Source organism: Chinchilla lanigera, unplaced genomic scaffold, assembly GCF_000276665.1.
Source record: "Chinchilla lanigera isolate Chin_1 unplaced genomic scaffold, ChiLan1.0 scaffold00002, whole genome shotgun sequence".
Taxonomy (NCBI): Eukaryota; Metazoa; Chordata; class Mammalia; order Rodentia; family Chinchillidae; genus Chinchilla; species Chinchilla lanigera.
In genome coordinates, this window is record NW_004955403.1 from 37,201,070 (window position 1) to 37,219,003 (window position 17,934).

General features: G+C 38.9%; 1 protein-coding gene across 2 annotated transcripts in view; it reads left to right on the forward strand.

The window, feature by feature from the left end:
* Positions 1-404: 404 nt before the first annotated feature.
* Positions 405-17,934, forward strand: part of Cbr4 (carbonyl reductase 4) — a 24,941-nt gene continuing 7,411 nt past the window's right edge. Inside the window, exons 1-4 of one of the 2 annotated variants that reach the window (XM_005373574.2) lie at positions 405-454; positions 8,297-8,417; positions 9,470-9,606; positions 12,617-12,751. In XM_005373574.2, coding sequence (XP_005373631.1) covers positions 439-454; positions 8,297-8,417; positions 9,470-9,606; positions 12,617-12,751 — 409 coding nt within the window. In that variant the 5' untranslated portion in view covers positions 405-438. Of the gene's footprint in view, positions 455-5,570; positions 5,910-8,296; positions 8,418-9,469; positions 9,607-12,616; positions 12,752-17,934 lie in introns of those variants that run through there. The other variant, XM_005373573.2, reaches the window with a different exon arrangement.

Below are 17,934 nucleotides of genomic sequence, written 5' to 3' on the forward strand. Positions count from 1 at the left end.
AAAAGTGTGTGTAGCCCATGTTTTCTACCCTGTATGACTATGTGATCAAAAGCCAAACTGAAGACTGGGTCTCTGCAGTCTATAGACAAGGAACAAAAAGCTGTCACAATGAGATCAGTGCCATCATACAGGCGCAACAAAGTAATGCAGAAGCCATTACATTGCAGGACACTGTCAAATGTTCAGCTCCATGGTATTGATCCTGGTTTTCCCAGGGGGACTTGGAGGAATCAGAACACGCAGAGGCCCAAGTGCAGTGAAGGCTGCCAGCCAGAGTCTGTCACAGTGGCACTGTGTGCTGTACTCGGGGCTCACAAACAATCTGTTCATGTGAGGAAGTGCAGGCCCAGGGAGTGAAAGGCCCCTGAGGTCTGTGGAACACAGCAGGTGAGTTGAGACCCAAGTGACATCCAAGGGAGACTGCTAGCAGAACCACAGATGGGGACAGAAGCCGGTAAAACAAAGTGATGGAAATGGAATGGGGGAGGCTGGGATCAGGGGATTAAGGCCGACCTTAGAGCTCATTTCAGCAACACTGAGCTCTCTTCTGGGTGAGAGGTATGATCTTAAGTATTCAGAGCTGGCTTTAAACCAATAGAAAATTTTGGGTTGGTGAAAAAAGTTTCATAAAATGTCAGGCATCACACTCCTCTGAGGTACCTCCTGGTGACATATTCATCCAAGCAAAGTGATCTCATCTAGAAGCAATATCAGCCCAGCTTTGATAATTATTTCTTCCATTGCTGAAAGTCCATTTCTAGACTTTTGGATTTTATTCTTTATGTACAAATTATGTCATCTCCTAGTTAATCTTATAATGGACTAATGGTTAGTTACTGTAGTTATTATTCTTTGTATCAATCATTCATTTTTTGAATATATCCTCAAAGAAGACTTCTCTGACCCCAGCCCCTAGATATATCCTCTCTTTGCAGTCCGTACTTCCTTGAACGTCTCCTCACCTTTATAATTAAACAGCAATTGCATGATTAATTGTTTAATGTCTGTCTTTCTTGCCAAACTACTTTCCTCATGAATGCAGGAGCCAGGTCTACCATAATTGTAGCTGTATCCAACTCTGGTTCTTGCCTATAGCAATACATTCTTTTTGAATGAGTTATTTCATTCACATACTTATTCATCCACTAATTAATTCAGCACTCACAAGCCCTAGGAACTGGGCTACAATTAAGAAAATAAAAACTAATGTGATAATTTTTGTATTCAAAGAGTTCACAACTCAGTACCTAAAGTTCTTTACCTTTCTAGGTAAAAGTTTTCCTTGGAAAACCCAAATGAAAGAGGTGGCTTTGAAATGGACACAAAGTTTTTTATTTAATTTGTTAGGTTCCCAGATCCTTGCAAGTCCATTTACTTTCTTCCTAAAGTTCTCTGCACTTGGAAGTCAAGATCTCTCCATGAAATAGACTTGCAGGTCCATACAAGGTCAGGGGAGGGATGAAGGGAAGCTTAGGCGTGTCCTTCAGTGGATTAGGAAGCGATTCCATTGCAAGGGACGTTTGACCCGTGTCTTGGGCAATAAATCTTCGTCACCTGGAGGGGCAGTGTTACAGGTTGAGAAGACAATATTTGGGAAAGCTTGGCAGTATGAAAGCATGTCGCAGCAGGGAGTTGCAAGTACTTTGTAGAGTGAAGAATGTAGGACTGTGGATAATCTGGGTGAGCACAGCAGTGGCAGTGAGGGAAGGTTATAGAAGAGGATACTGGAGAGGTAACTTGACCAGGGAGGACCCCGTTTCAGTCTGTGGTCATTGGGAAGCTCTTTAGGGGTTTATACAGAGATTAATAAGATCAGACTTGTACTTCAGAAGTAGCTCTGTGGTGTGCGGTTGAGGGTGGCTCCTGAGGAGTGTAGGGCAGATGCACCAGTCATTTAGACCCCAGAGTGAACAAAGGTGACAACAGACTTTAAGGAGAGGGTGTGGCCAGCTTGAGATTTAGGAAGGAGAAGCAGCAGGAAGTCATCACTTATTAGACATTCGGTGTGTGACAAGGCAGGAATAAACTCAAAGGTGGGGCCTCAGAAGGGTGAGTGTGTGAGGATGGTATTCAGTTGAGGTCTCTGTAGGCAACCTCTTAGGGATGAATGCCAGTTCAGCAAAATAAAAGTTTTCAGGGGTCACTTTTTTTTGGCTGCTCAAAAGTAAATAAGTTTTTTTGTAAATGACAATAAGTACATTCCTTACAATTTAGATTATCCTGCAGATTGGATAGAAGAATGCCAATATGATCAACTTTGCTTTTTAATCGCAAAAGTTATCTCTGCAGCCACAGTGAGGCAGCTTTCTCATCTCTCTTCTTGAAATAAGAGCCTGGGCTGTACTGGAACACAGTCTGGGTAAATCAGATTATTCATCGCTGCCCAAAGAATCCTGGGAGATGGAATGTCTGGCAGGGAAGGTGATAGTTCAATTATGGACCTGCCAAGTGGATGCATTTAGTACAGTGTGCTGTGCAAAGAACATTCTCAATAAATATTAAATCATAGCTATTAATTTTTAATAAATATTAAATCATAATTATGAATATCTGACAAATGAATTTTCTTGTATTTCTTATACTTGAAACCTGGCATTGCAAATCTTAGATTAGGATAAAAATATCCATGAAAGGTACAACTCTTCCACAATTAGTTGAAATTTCACACAACAAGTTCTCCAATTAAAAAACCCCTCAGCTCCATTGAGATATAATTTCCAAAGCATGCTGTCCACGTAAGGTATACAATGCTTTCAATTAATTTTTGTTTGCTTTAAAAAGTTTGCTTTTCCTAAGTTTTTGGCAAGTCAATGATATTCCTTTGTAATCACAGAAATATACAAAGTATATTTACATTTGTTTAACAGTCCTCATACATAAAGAATGTTTCCCCTTGATCATTACAGCCAAGAGAAAACATATCCTGTGTGAGTTTAAATCAAACAAATGTGTAAAGTATGGTCAGGTATTACTACAAAAGTGACACAGTAAGTGAGAAGAAAAGACTAGAGATGGACCATCTAGTGGCTTTCTTTAGTGTCCTGCTAGGTCAGGGAGACACAGTTTAATTTACAGATGCTTGCTTCACTCTCAGGGGGTCAGGGAGAAACTTCCCCTGCCAATAACCTTCGCTGCTAAGGGTTGATATGTTATTATAGGTGTATTCACACCCAGGATGGTAATGATATTGTACTAAGAGGGACCAAAGCCTTGGGGTTTAAACTGATATATGTGTTGAAGGAAAAGCTCAATCTATCCATTTACTGTGCACACACAGTGAGAAAACTTGGCAGGTTTTGAGAATGTGGAATGTCACCTCAGACCATGTGTTAATGATCTTTGTGACAGATGGCACACATCTAAAAATCATATTGCTTTGTTAAAATAACAGTGTGTGGAAGAATGCAACTTTTCCCCTATAAAATGGCCAGCACTGTGCCCCAAATTTGAACCTCTCTGCTTTACCCTAAGATGCTGGATGCTAGGAATATCATTGGCATTTAGGCTGATGTTGGTACAGTATTGGTAATTTGTCTAAAACAGTTTTCCTTTCCCAAGGTTGTATATGGGTGTACAGTGAGAGAGGGACTTAGAACAATTAGGTATAATTTACCCTGATAGTGCTTCTAAACTTACGGTTCTTAAATGTAGTTTTTTTTTTTAGTTAAAAGTTTACAGAGCCCTCTGGTTTAATGCCTGCTTATAGCTTTAAAGCCTACTATAACACAGCACCATCCCAATTTTTCTGTAACTGGCTTATTTCTTCATTCTTTCAGAGATAGCAGGATATTCTGGAGTCTGAATGTTTGCTTCCATTGTTTAACTTCCTATTGTAGTTGCTGTTAATAAAGTAAAATAAATGCTGTAAAATAGCCTTACAGTCTTTTTTTCCCCCCATTTCTCATGGAGAGCACTGTCTATTATGCTTCTCTCTGTGCCCTTTAGGAGAATCTACGAGGAAGGCATTTTGCTCAGAGGTCTTTGCCACACAAGCAAGACATATATATTTCTTATGGAAATTATTACACAGAATTAATTTTATTTCATTTGTTGCTTTGACAGCTAGGAAACTCACACAGCCTCTTCTTTAATACTGACTAGATTCTTTCTGTTCCTTTGTTTGCCTTTGCAGTGCTGGGGATCCAATCCATGACCTCACACATGTTTGGAAGTTCTCTACTACTAAACTACATTCCCAGCCCTACATAGATTCTTACAGCATGATTTTATTTGGATTAACTTTTCCACTGACCTCATTTTATTGTTCTGGCCTTGGGGCAGTTGGGGTGATTTTTCTTTTTTTTGCTTTTTAAAATAATTTGCTCATGTATTTTGAAAGCCACTTCAAATTTCTTTTGGATTTAGGTGAAATAGAAAGCAAATGTATAATATTCAACTTGCTTATAGTCCTTTTGCATTTCCTTTGTTTCAAACCTCATCCAATCTTCAAATCCAGATTTTCCCTGACCCTTGCCCCCCCCATGGAGATTGAACCCAGGGTTTCACACATGATAGCAGGCACTCTACTGCTAAGCACACCGTCAGCCCTCAGCAATCCTGTCCTTTTCATTTGGAGACAGCATCTCACCAAGTTGCTCGCTAAGTTGTCCAGTAGCCTTGAACTTGGATATTTTTTCTGCCTTAGTCTCTCAAGTAGCTGGGATCACAGGTGTGTGCCACTATGTACGGCTCACTCTTTCACTCCTATTGACCAATTATTCCTGTATTCTTGTGTTAATGTAATTTTGTGCTTTACTAAATAAGAATTTCCTGTGTATTAGTCTTTTGTCCCAAATTGTATATTTTTTAGACGGACTGTGGCTTATACTTTTCTGAATCATTTAGTGCAATAATAGTGTCTCAGGAAATGTTTCCTTTGGCACTGTAACGAAAGCAAATATTCACTTTTTAAAAAGCTCATTAATTCTCAAAGCACTCAGTACATCAGTGTGTAGAAATGCAGGAATCCATTTTTGTCTATAGCAGTTTAAGGTTATTTCATTCATTCAGAATGAAGACTGTAAGTCATTCAGGTATTTCTTGAGCACTTTCTATATGATGTTATCGGACAGGTAATTCATCTTCACAGCACCGCCGGAGATGAATGGTAATGCCTGCAGCTGAGGCGGGGAGGGACTGGTAGATCTTTGGTGCAAGTCTGATATTTGGGGGCCACTTCTTCAACAGGCAAGCCATCAGGTCTGCAGCCTAGCCAATGAGCAAACCTAGGTGAAAAGTATGCCTGGAGCTCTGACACACTACGCCCAATAGTGTACATTTTGGATGCTAACTACCACGATCAACTACGGGTTGCCAGGGAAAGTCCAGTATCTTGACAACCCTGTTATCTCTGAGCAAACGGGAAGACTGGTCCTCTGGGTGTAATTCTCCAGGGAGGCCAAGTACGTCTCCCACTGAGCTGCGCCCACGCCTCTTGCTCGCCTGAGTGGAGACTACAGGTTCCAGCTTGCACCAACCCCCGCCCCAGGCCATTGTGTTACGGGGCCGACGCCCAGGCAGAGCCCGTACGTGCTGACGTCAGCGCGCGTATGACGCAGATCCGTGCGTGCTGACGTCGGCGCGGGGACGCCCACGCCTCGCGGCCGCAGGGGCCAGTCCGGCAGCAGGGGGAAGGGGTCCGTGCGGGCTCTTCGTAGCGATTCGAGTTTCTGCTTGAAACCGCGGTTGTTTAAAAGTCCAGGGTACTTGGGAGGGGGCTGCCACTCCCAGCTCTGCTGCCTCTGACTTTGCGACTCTCGGGTCCAAAATGAACAAAGTGTGTGCTATTTTTGGGGGCTCCCGGGGTATCGGCAGGGCGGTAGCGCAGTTAATGGCCCAGAAAGGCTACCGATTGGCGATCGTCGCCAGAAACCTGGAAGTGGCCAGAGCCGCCGCCGCCGAGCTCGGCGGTAGGTACCGAAGGGCGTTGTCCGGCGGGGTGGCTGCGCCCCGACTGTGGATTTCCCCCTGTGTGAAGCGAGTGGGTCTCGCCTGCACGACCCGAGGCTTAGCGCTGCGTCCGGGGCGTAGAGGGGCTTGTGGGGTGCACCTCTCCACCCGCAGCCCGCACCCCGTTCAGCACCGCAACAGCCAAGGGCCGAGTACTTGGGGTGTCCCTGTCATCGCAGTCCTGTGAGCGCCCCCTACTCCGGTAACCACCCGCCTCCCTGCGGCCGGTGCTGACCCGGAGGAGCTGCTTTGCTCTGGCATCTTACAGGAGATAGGCACGCCAGGGTTCACTTCTGTTTCCGGGCGCCCGGGTGCAGGGCTGGGCGCAGAGGAGTTTGGGCGGGAAAGGTAGGCGTGGCAGGCAGGAAGGGCTGTGCAGTTTTGCTGGGGGCAGTGCTGCCCCTGTGTGAACACAGTTTGGAAGACAAGCCCTTTTGAGCACCTGCTCGTTTAGAGGTGCATTTGGCTTGCTTTACTACATCCATGAAGCACTTCAATAACATTAATTAGTTTTGGTGAATTTTATAAATAAATTCAAATTTGATTAGCCAGATCCTTCTTACTGCATTTAGGCTTCTCGGTAATGGATTTTTTTTGCAAATTGAAGACTGTTGATGGTAAGAAGAAATAAGACCTTTGAAAGATATTAAGATGATGCTATTTGTTTAATTATTCAAATGGAGAACAATATAAGTCACTTATCAAGGAGACAGAAATAGAGCCCTGAGATTGTATCTTGTGGAGGTTACTTTTACAATTACGTCCTTGGTTGGGTTGGTATCAGTTTATCCTCATTGTTTCTGTAGCTGGGAAAATCCTGGGCTCTGTACAAGTAAAAGCTGGAGAATTTCAGTGAATGTTTCTTACAGCCATATTTATTGCCATTCTGACAGGGGAGGGAAAATTTCTTCCTTCCTGAGTCACCCTGAGCCTGGGTTTGCTGGGCCAGATTAAAACCATTGGTTGAGTTTTAAAGGGTAAACCAGCAAGTCTTCAGGTGAAAGCTAAGCATGAGACACTGGGCATTTCATTCTTTCAATCTTGTGTTCTCTGAGTGATAGTTTTCATTAGCCAAGTGTGATTTCCCAGCTGACAGTACGGTTTGCAAAGGCTTAAAGGCATAATGTTAGTGTAAACATATTTGGCAAAGTCGAGCAGAAAATAGTCGTTTTAGCTTCTTAAACATTCTACATTTTAGAATAGGTGCAACCGATTTACCAATAATTTGACATTGTGATGGTGTGAGAGAAATATGCATTCAGTACAAACCATGCATCAAATTTGAATTTAGATCTTTTCCCGAGCTTGTGATTTGTGGTGTCATACTCTGGATGCTAAACAGTGGCAGCAAGCTCTAGCTCCCAGCCAGGGAGGCAATCCAGAGGGGAGACCACTGACACTGTGTAGTGTAGTGTTTCACTAAGCCACCTATTTGGCAGGTAGGGTGTGTTAAGTACATTTTCAGTCTCCGATATTTTCACCTTTTGATAGGTTTATTTAGACATAACTATATCATAGGTTGAGAAAAGTAATACTTTATTTTCTTTGAAATATAATTTTGTACTTAAACTTTTTTTAAAAGCAGACATTTTTGACTGATAATAGTTGCTTTCAATAAAAAGTTACAACCCAGTCAATGGTTTGTAGTTGTTAAAACTTAAGAAAAAGCTAGTTCCTGTGTTGTCTCATCTCTCCTTTTCAGGCTTGAAAAATAGTTATAATATTTGTGCAGTTCTGTATTGGTAGGGCATAAAAAAGAATAATAAGAAGAAACCCTGGGACTTGTTCTCAGGGCCAAAGAAACCAATTCAACCTAAAAGAATTAGACATAAATTTCAAAAAAGGAATACAAAACCCGGAGGACTAGTGAACTGGGTAGCATGAGTTCAGTGTCAAATCTATAAATACTAATCTTGCAAAGCACTATTCACTTGGTTTACAGTCTCATGCCACTGTACCTGGCCAAAGTTTTATTTTTTATTTTCAAATTTTAAAGAGTTGAGGTCTTGTGCTACCCAGGCTAGCCTTGAACTCCTGGACTCAAGTGATCCTCCTGCCTCTGCCTCCTGAGTAGCTGGGACTACAAGCATTCATTGCTGTAACCAGTAAAAGCCCCAAATGCCTAAAAATTAACTTTCTGTAATAGTACTGCTTTACCTCTGTTCTCCACTTAGCCCCATCCCAGTTTCATTAGACAAATCCACAAGGACAGAAACCTATGGCACCCTTACTTGATATTTCTGGATTTAGCACAAGCATGCTACATAGTAGATGCTTACAAATATGTGTTGAGAAAATTCAAGTGAAAATTTATACCTAATTCTGATTTAACTTTGTTTTTTTGCAGGAAATCATGTGGCTTTTAGCTGTGACGTTGCTAAAGAACATGATGTTCAAAATACATTTGAAGAGATGGAGAAACATTTAGGTCAAGTAAATTTCTTGGTAAATGCAGCTGGTATTAACAGGTTGGTCACAGATTTAAGTAAATTTCTAATGTCTGTTTTTTCTCCGGTACCGGGAACCGAACTCACGACCTTGCGCTTGCCAGGCAGGCGCTTAATGTCTGTTTTTTAAAAGAACTTTTTCCCCTTAGTAGGCCTTTGCTTATTATAAGTTAATATATTGTTTTATTTCTAATTGAAAGAAAAAGTACACATTTTAAAACTTTGTAGAACCGCGTGTGGCAGCACAAGGCTGAAATTCCAGCTACTTGGGAGGCTGAAGCAGGATTGAAAGTCTGAGGCCATCCTGAGCAACTTAGACCCTGTATCAACATTTGGAAAAGACAGGGAATGTAGCTCAGTGGTAGAACACTTGCCCAGCATATGCCAGGCCTTGGGTTCAGGCCTTGTGTTCAATCCTTAGTACTACAAACAAGCAAATAAGCAAACAAAAGCTTTGTCAATTCATACATTCTTTTCTTTTATATTGAGACATGTCCAGTTTGATAAATTTTTTTAACATTGTAATCATCACCATTATTGAGCTATAGAACATTTCTAGCACTTCTGAAGATGAGCTTAAGTTGTTTTCCATTAATACTTTCTCATCACTATCGACTGTTTTGGGTTCTTTTACCATATGCTTTGCCAGTATATGAACTTGATAACTAATGGAGTCATAGGGTGGGTATTCTTCTTTTTAAAAGATGAATTTTGAAGAACATATTTAGAATAACATACTCATTGTCATACTTAACAGGGATTAGTAGGCAGTTACTCAAACCATTCCAAGTATTTTGGCTCCACAGGTACTACTTTTCACAGGAATATCTGCTACTGTAGCTGATGGGAAGCAGGAACTGCCTTTGAAGTGGATTCTTTCTGGCTCATCAGCTGTTTTTTTAGTGGCTTTCTGCCAAGTTCAAAGTAGAGCTTTCCAGGTATTCTAGTTCAGATATAAAGCACTTCTTATACTTCGCTTTCATTCAAAATGCTACATATGTCTTGTATGTCTTGACCTTTTTTTGTTTTTGTTTGTTTTATCTTATTAATTTACATGCTGTGTCTTTTTGTAGAGATAACCTTTTAGTAAGAACAAAAACTGAAGATATGGTATCTCAGCTTCATACTAACCTCTTGGGTTCCATGCTGACATGTAAAGCTGCCATGAGGACTATGATTCAACAACAGGGAGGGTCTATTGTTAATGTGGGTAAGTTTCACTATTGTGGATTTATAATTATCTCAGTCCACCATAAAAGTATTTAATCCACTAATTTGTGACTTCACTTGTGAATCTGAGATGCAGTTTACCTGTGTATGATCTGTGGGAAAAGGTTTTAATTACCTGATCAGTGGGTAAAAGAGGAATCTCTAATTCACATCCCTGTAGGGATCAGGCAGGTGTTCAATGAGTGCCATTACCAAGTATTAGAAAAGTGAGAGTTGAAACCAAATGACAAAAACTGTCTGGGTTCTGTGACCAGAGGCCATAGGGAGTGGTGGAGGCCATCACTGCTCAGATCCAGTAGATAATTACTATGCTTCAATCTGGTCCATTTTTGTCAGCAGTTTTTATTTCTCAACAGAAATTGGACATCCTAATTTTTATGTGAAACCTAATTTTAAAATATTGACAAAACTGAACTGTAGGAACTAGGGGCTAAATAATCATAGTAGTTGGGTAGGTCACTGATAGCTCTAGTGCAGAAGCTTAAAGGAAGTTAATAATTTTCAGTAGTTTTTTCCGGGAACCGAACTCACGCCTTGCGCTTGCCAGGCAGGCACTTTTGCCGCTGAGCTAAATCCCCAGCCCGTAAATTTCAGTAGTTTTAGAATAGATGTAAGTAACCTCTAGTCTTCAGTTCATCTGAAACACAGGGAAGATACACTATGCAGTATATGCTGATAGAATTTACAGTGCAAAATGACTTGAAATTTTATTTCAGTTTTGTAATTTGAAAATAGCATACCACCTGCTTTTTACTTTGAAGTGGTGATACCTTCAAAGGCCACAAAAAGGGGGTGCTGCTCCATCAAGTAAATGAGGCTTTCGAAGGGCTGTTTTCTCCAAGGAATTAGTGAATGAGCAGACCTTTGTCTTCTGACACAGAAGACGACTTTGGGTTCTTTTAAGAACACGGACGTATCTATCACTTGATAATGTGGAATACATTTGTTTAACTCTAAAATGCCCCCTTTGTAGGTCTATTTCAAAAGTGGAAGTCCTTCCGATGTATGTGAAACTTCTTTTTATTACAAAAAGTAATGCTTTTAGAGTGAATTAAGAGACTCTCACTACAGAAGAGCTACTATATTTCCAAAGTTGCCACTTTTTGACCAGATGGATGATAGTGTGTGGTAGGAACCAAAGCTATTAAACTTTCCTCTTTGGCCTTTCTTCCATGCCTGTTACTCTGTGTGTCTCTCTTCTCTCTCTTCTCTGTTTCTCTCTCTCCTGCCCTTCCTCTCCTTCCTTTCATCCCTCCCTCTCTCCTTTCCTCTTCCCCCTTTTCATTTTTTTTGGTCTCTGTGTATTTCTTTTCTCCTGTATAGCCCTTTGTCTGTCCATCTGTATTTTCTTGGTCTACTATCTTTTCTTTGCACGCTTCATAGTACTCTTCTTTTGTCATTAACTGGCGTACAATATAAAGTTATGTGCCACCTAATGTTTCAATTGATGAGGGACCACATTTGATTATAAATTATAACATAGGGGAAAGTTTCCATTGCCTAGTAGTTTTACTGTATCTTTTCTATCTTTAGATACACAAATACTTACTGCTTTACAATTGCCTGTGGTATTCAATACAGTAATATGCTATTCAGGTGTATAGTCTCAGAGGAATAGGCTATATATTTAACCAACTGTAAAATCACCTAATGAGGTGTGCATGAGTATATTCTTTCAGTCATGATACATAACTGTATAATGTAACTATTTTAATATTAGAGTTATATTTTAATATTATTTAACTATTTTAATATTAGAGTTATTGGTTATAATAGGAAAAGTAGAATTTTTTTAAAAGTAAAATTACTTTAAAAATTTCATGAGATTCTTCCTGAAAGAGTAAATAAAACCCAAAAGGTACAATAGATCTTGTGAAAGGGAAAGAAATTGCTCAAAGGGAAGGAACAACTAGGATGAGGGAAAGAAAGAAAGAAGGAAAAAAAATATATATGTATGTAGAAGGATAGCTGAGATGATTGTACTGCTGATGTTTATTGGTTTATTGAAAGGAACAGTTAATGCTTAAAATCTTTTTGATCAATTTTTCATGTTTATATCTGGTAATCTGAACAACTAATTTGAAGACAATAATATACAAGATAACAATTCCTACCATCTTGTTTAGTGAAGCTCTGTATCGTTTCTAATTTTTTTATATTATTTTTTATTATCTTTAGTGGTTTGATCAGTCTTGCATTCTTACATCTGGTAATCTGAGCAACTTCATTGAAGATAACAATATGTAATATCACAACCACTGTTAGTTCCTATCGTTTTGAAACCCTGTATCATTTTTATTGTTTTTGTGTTGTTTTGTTTTTGTCTATGTTGTTGTTATTTTGATATTTTTTAATTCTCTTTAAAATTTCAAGAGGTTCTTGTTTAATTTTTATATCATAAGGAATTATTTGTATATAGTTGATATTTGAATTGGCAATTTAGCGAGATTTATCTTCGAATGGATTTTTTTTGGTAGAAGTATTTCCTTATGTATTTGGCTATAGAATAATAATATTAATCTGCCTTTGTGGCTTTAACTTCTTTTTGCTGATTTTCTTTATATGCTACAGACTTTTCATTTTCTGACTTACTAGGGCTTAGAATGGATCTTTTCACTTAAGAGATCAAATTTTTTTTTTCTGTGAGTACCGGGAATCAAACTCAGGACCTTGTGCTTGCCAGGGAGGCGCTTGTGCTGCTGAGCTATATCCCCGGCTCAAGAGATCAATTTGAAAGCCTCCTGCTGGTCCTTGTAGTTTTATATCAGCTTCTTCCCTATCCTGTTTTCTGTATGAGTGTGGCATAGACTTGGCCTTTTAAGTTTCACTACTCAAATGACAATAATTACAATTGCTAATGTTAGCATAGGATAAGATGAAATGGCTTGTACTTTTTTTTTTTTGTACCTCTCTTGTTCACTATAAATTATCTGAATTTCCAAGTAACCATTCCTTGGTTTGAATTTACTTACTTCCTGTTTTTCTTCTAGGCAGTATCGTTGGTTTAAAGGGGAATTCTGGCCAGTCCGTGTACAGTGCCAGTAAAGGAGGATTGGTTGGATTTTCCCGTGCACTTGCTAAAGAGGTGGCAAGAAAGAAAATTAGAGTGAATGTAGTTGCACCAGGTCAGTTAAACTTTTGTATTAAAATAACTTTATTGATTATGACTTTTGTTTTATAGAGAAAGAAGCTATGAATTTGCCTCATAATTTGTATCTCTGACATCTTGGTGGAATGGTCCTAAAATGATTGTGAAAAGAATCAAGTAATGAACTGGTGATAAGAAAAAAATGCCATGTATACCACTTTTTATGTAAAATCGTTATTCCTAAATTTTGCACTAATTATGGGGTAATTTAAAGAGGATCATAGAGATCAAATATTCCAGCCAGTTTTTTCTATTTTTTTTGTTTTTTCTGGTACTGAGAATTGAACTCATGACCTTGCACTTTCGAAGCAGGCGCTGTGCTGCTGAGCTAAATCCCCAGCCCCTCCAGCCATTTTTACAGTTTAGAAAACTAAGACTTAGGATTCAGAGTGAGTTACCTAAGGTTACACAGCTAGGTTACGGTGAGCTTACAAGTAATGTCCCCTGAAATTTTCTTTCTAGTCAGTACCACATTTAGGTCTTTTCATCCTTTTTTCTACTATGGCCTATCTAACCTCTCCAGAGCTTTTCAGCTTTCTGATTTTTACCTTTATGGTGTTCTGCTGAATTACTAGCTGATAAAATTGCTTGGACTGTTGAAGACAGTAATAAAAAGGTGCTAAAACTCAAATCTACATTATCACTCATTAGCTAGTGTGCAAGAAATCTGCTACGTATTTACTTGACTTCTGAATGAAATGAATGTTTTCACGTATCTCTGCCAGTCGGCTGTGTAATGTCCATCTTACTGTAGTAGGTGTTTAAGAATTAACCACCTACGGTTATGTAAAGAAAGGGTAACTGACTTTGGCTTAGTGGTTGTTTGCAAGAGTTAGCTGCAGTAGACCTTTGCTACCTTTCCCTTTCAGGTCGCTGATGGTTCCCCCTGGGACTCTTGGTGTTTTATCTGGCACTGATGTTAAGCCAGCAGGTATCAGGGATTTATTTTTATTTTTTTCAGACAGGGTCTTGCTTTGTAGTTCAGGGTGGTCTTGAACTCACTTATGTAGCCTGGGCTGGCCTCAAACTCATGGTGATCCTCCTGCCTCACCCTCCCGAGTGCTGGGATTACAGGTGTGTGCCACCACACCTGGCTACTATCAGGGATTTATTGAAACATCCAGTTAACCCTTTTTGCTCTATAATGGACCCTTGTCCCAATTCATTATTTAGGTACAGAGACTAACTAAATTAAACATTTCAGCTCCAGGAACATTTGATAACTATGACAGATGTCTATAGTTTAAGTACACTCACTTTTAGAAGAAGAAAGAAAAATATGCAGAAGCCGCACTGTCATTACCTTGGTGTTGCTTTTTTTTTTTTTTTCCGGTTTTTCTCCGGTACCGGGAACCGAACTCACGACCTTGTGCTTGCCAGGCAGGCGCTTTTGCCGCTGAGCTAAATCCCCAGCCCCTTGGCATTGCTTTCTATGTGAGCATGTTTTGTACAATCTGATTGATTTTATTTGCTTGCATTAACCCTCTATGGGATAATTACTTGAAGTTTGGAATTGTATATATTTGCTTCTCTTTTTAGGATTGGAGTAGTGTGAGTAATGAAGAATTAATTCTGGTTCATGATAATTTAAAAACCGAATAGGAAACTGCAAGTGTTTCTAATCTCAAGAACGCATGCAGCGAACTTCCCAGAGTCTTTTTATGTGCAGGGACTGTGTTAGGTGCTGAAGTTATAGAATGAATGTAATGAAATGAGCTGTTTCCACTACAAGGAGCTAGGCATAGTGGGAACACAGACATGTAAATAAATAACTACAGTGTCATGTGATGAATGTAAAAAATAGGTGACACTGTAGCTGGGGAAGAAATGTTTAATTTTGTCGAGAATGAACTAGTTGTCAAAGCAATGGGCTACATGGTGGGAATCTGGTTTGTATACAGAGGAGAAATTTTAAAGGTATTAATGGAAATGTGCCATAGCATAGAAAGTACAGTTTATACTATCGGTTAAAACCTATTGTTAAAAATGTGACACCTTAGTAGGGCAGCCTTTATATTGAATATATAATATTATATTGAATATGCTTTGTTGACTCAGAAGCAAAGTAGAAATTGAAATAGTAGAATGAAATTAATTCTATGGATTACTTATTTATTTTAGATAGCAATTTCAACCAGATTTTTACCACATCTATTAACAGTTGACAAACATTATAGTTTACCAGTTGTTTCTTTTTATGTCAGTTTTCTTGATCACCTTCAAACAGAGGTTCTGATCAGTAGGAAAATAATTAAAAAGCAAATTATAACATGAAAATCAAGGAATAAGAAGATAAACTAGGCTATCATTCAATGCCTGATATTCTTGACTGTTTTTAAAGATCAATAGTTTCTCAGCTTTAAATATAAAATACACTTCTCAAATAGATAAATCTTACTGATTGGAAAATATTGAATATGGGAAATAGAATATTTGATAAATTGAACCTTTAATGGATATGTTACTTTAAACATATATGTATTTTAAATAGCTAATATGTACATATTTTACAAAATTCAGAAGTATAAAAAGATGTAGAATGAAAAATGTCTTCTCTTGACACCCAGTTCTTTCTTTAAAATTAGCTAGTTTCATCTGTATTTCAAATATAAGTCATAAGGTATGTGTGTGTATGAGAATACAAATGCATCATACTATGTACAAAGTTCTGTACTTTCCTTTATTCATAGAACAATGTATCTTAGAGATGAGTCCATATCACTCCAAGTAGAACTAATTAATTTTTTAAAATAACAGCTTTATGGAAACATAATTCACATACACCATATATTTCACTCATTAAAAGTTGAGCCGGGGATATAGCTCAGTGGCACAGTGCCTGCCTGGCAAGTGCACGGTCCTGAGTTTGATTTCCAGTACCAAAAAATAAAATGTATGTAGGTTAATGTCATCACAGAATTCTTCAGCATTTCCACCATAAATCTTAGGACATTTTCATAATCCTAGAGGATATCCCCTACCCGTTATTATTCACTCCCCATTTCTCTCTAATATTCCCAGCTTTTAGCAAGTGCTAAACTACCTTATCTGCATACATTTTCCTATTCTGGACATTTCATATAAGTAGAAAAAGAAATATTTGATATTTTGTGGTTGCTACATCACTTTTAATGGCTTAAGACAATAATTTCTGTTTTAAATTAGGTATATCATAATAAGGTTTGTTTTGGGGGTGTGCCTTATTTAATCTATTGCTTCTTAATAGCATTTAGGTTGTCTCTTATTTTCTATTACAGCTACTGATACCATGACAATGCTTGTATATAATTGATTTTGCACATTTGCAAGTATATGAATATAATCCTGGGATGGAACCACCAGGGTTCAAAGGGAATACGTGCTTTTTATTTTGCAGTACTAGGGATTGGACACAGGGAACACTCACTTGAGTGTAGTAGTATATAAGTGAACTTTCTTCATTGCTGAGCCAAAATACCTGACACCCACAACTTAAAGGAGGAGAGGTTTAATTGGCTTATTCTGTCAGAGGATCTCAGTCATGCCTGACTGGCTCCAAGGCAGACGCAGCGTGATGGAAGAGTGTGAAAGAGGAAAACTGTGCAACTGCAGTAGGCAGGCAGCAGAGAGAAGGAAGGATGGGAGCACAAGAGCACTCCCTTCCAAACGAGGCCCCAGTGACCCACCTCCAACCAGAACACTCAATCATGAACTCATCAGTGGCTTAATCTGCTGATGAATGCAGTGTCCCCTTGATCCAATTTACCTTCCAAAAGCCCCACTTCTAAATACATGAGACTTTACAGGAATATTTTAAATCTCAACTATAACACTGAGCTCCATCCCCTACCCTTACCCCTTTTCTTTTAAATTTTGAGGTAGAGTCTTGCCGAGATTGGTCTTGAACTTGTGATCCACGTGCCTTGGTCTCCTGAGTAGGTGGGATTACAGGTGTGTGCCACCATATACTTGGTCGTGTATACATTTAAATATTTGACAAATAGTGAAGCATTGAATTTATTTCTACAGGATACCTTAGGTGTTTTGGTACTTCTTTTAAACTGAAGAGCTTTTGTGTTTATGACTTGGTGAGAATCTTGTTTAAAAGTGTGTGCTAAGATTGCCTCTGCTTAAAGCACATGTTACTGCAGGTGCTTGTGTAGTTGGGATCTGAAATGTCTCCCAGAGTCTTATGCATTCAGAGGTGTGGCTTTTAGAATGTGATTGGATTGTAGGGGTGCTGTACTCATCAATAGATTAATTCATTGATGAGTTCATGGCTGCAAATGTGCTGTTAGGAGGTTGAGTGTGGTTGGACTTAGGTGTGACCTAGAAGGGTGTGTTTTTATCCCTAGCTTCTCCCATTGTTGTCTGCTTCCTGCCTACTGTGATATGAACAGCTTTGCTCCACTAGGACATTCTACCATGGACTGAGCCCACTGAAACCCGATCTAAAATAAAACTCTCCTTTAAAGTGTGGGTGTCAGATATTTTGCCCCAGCAATGGGGAAGCTGACACAGTGCTTTTAGGTGCTATTTTGTATAGTGTTGATTTCTTACACTGCTTCACTCTACAAACACACACAGATTTGTTCTGATTAAAAACTTTGTCTAGTTTTTGGTAAGAACCTTATTTCTTTTTCCTTATAAAGTGTCTGGGGTTAATTTAGTTCTTTCTAGGTCCTATAAACTTGTATCAGAATGGACATCTGAACTAGTAGATACATTAAATAATGCCATATCATACAACTGATACTGCAGGTTAAACAGTTTAGTCTGAAAACCTAAAATGTTCTGACACCACAAGGGGAAAATTTATACCAGATTTTATGTGGTAATTTGTAGTCAAAGCCAAAAATATTTTGTAAAATTCCTTATAGGAAGAGAGAAGGGGAGGGGAAGGGAGAAGTACGAAGCATTAAGATATGCCAGGTACAGATATCTAATAACTGCAACAAATGTGAACATTATATGTCATAAACATGAGCTAAGAATAGTAACTAACAATAATTTTAAAATGGGGAAAGATAAAGAAAGATAAACTCGAGGCTTTTGTAGGTAAATGGTCACAACTAGAGACCATACTAATAAGTGAAATAAATCAGACCTGCATATGTAAGTAACATATTGTCTCACTAGTGTAAGAACCTGAAAGAGTGAGTAAAAACTAGGAGGTATGAT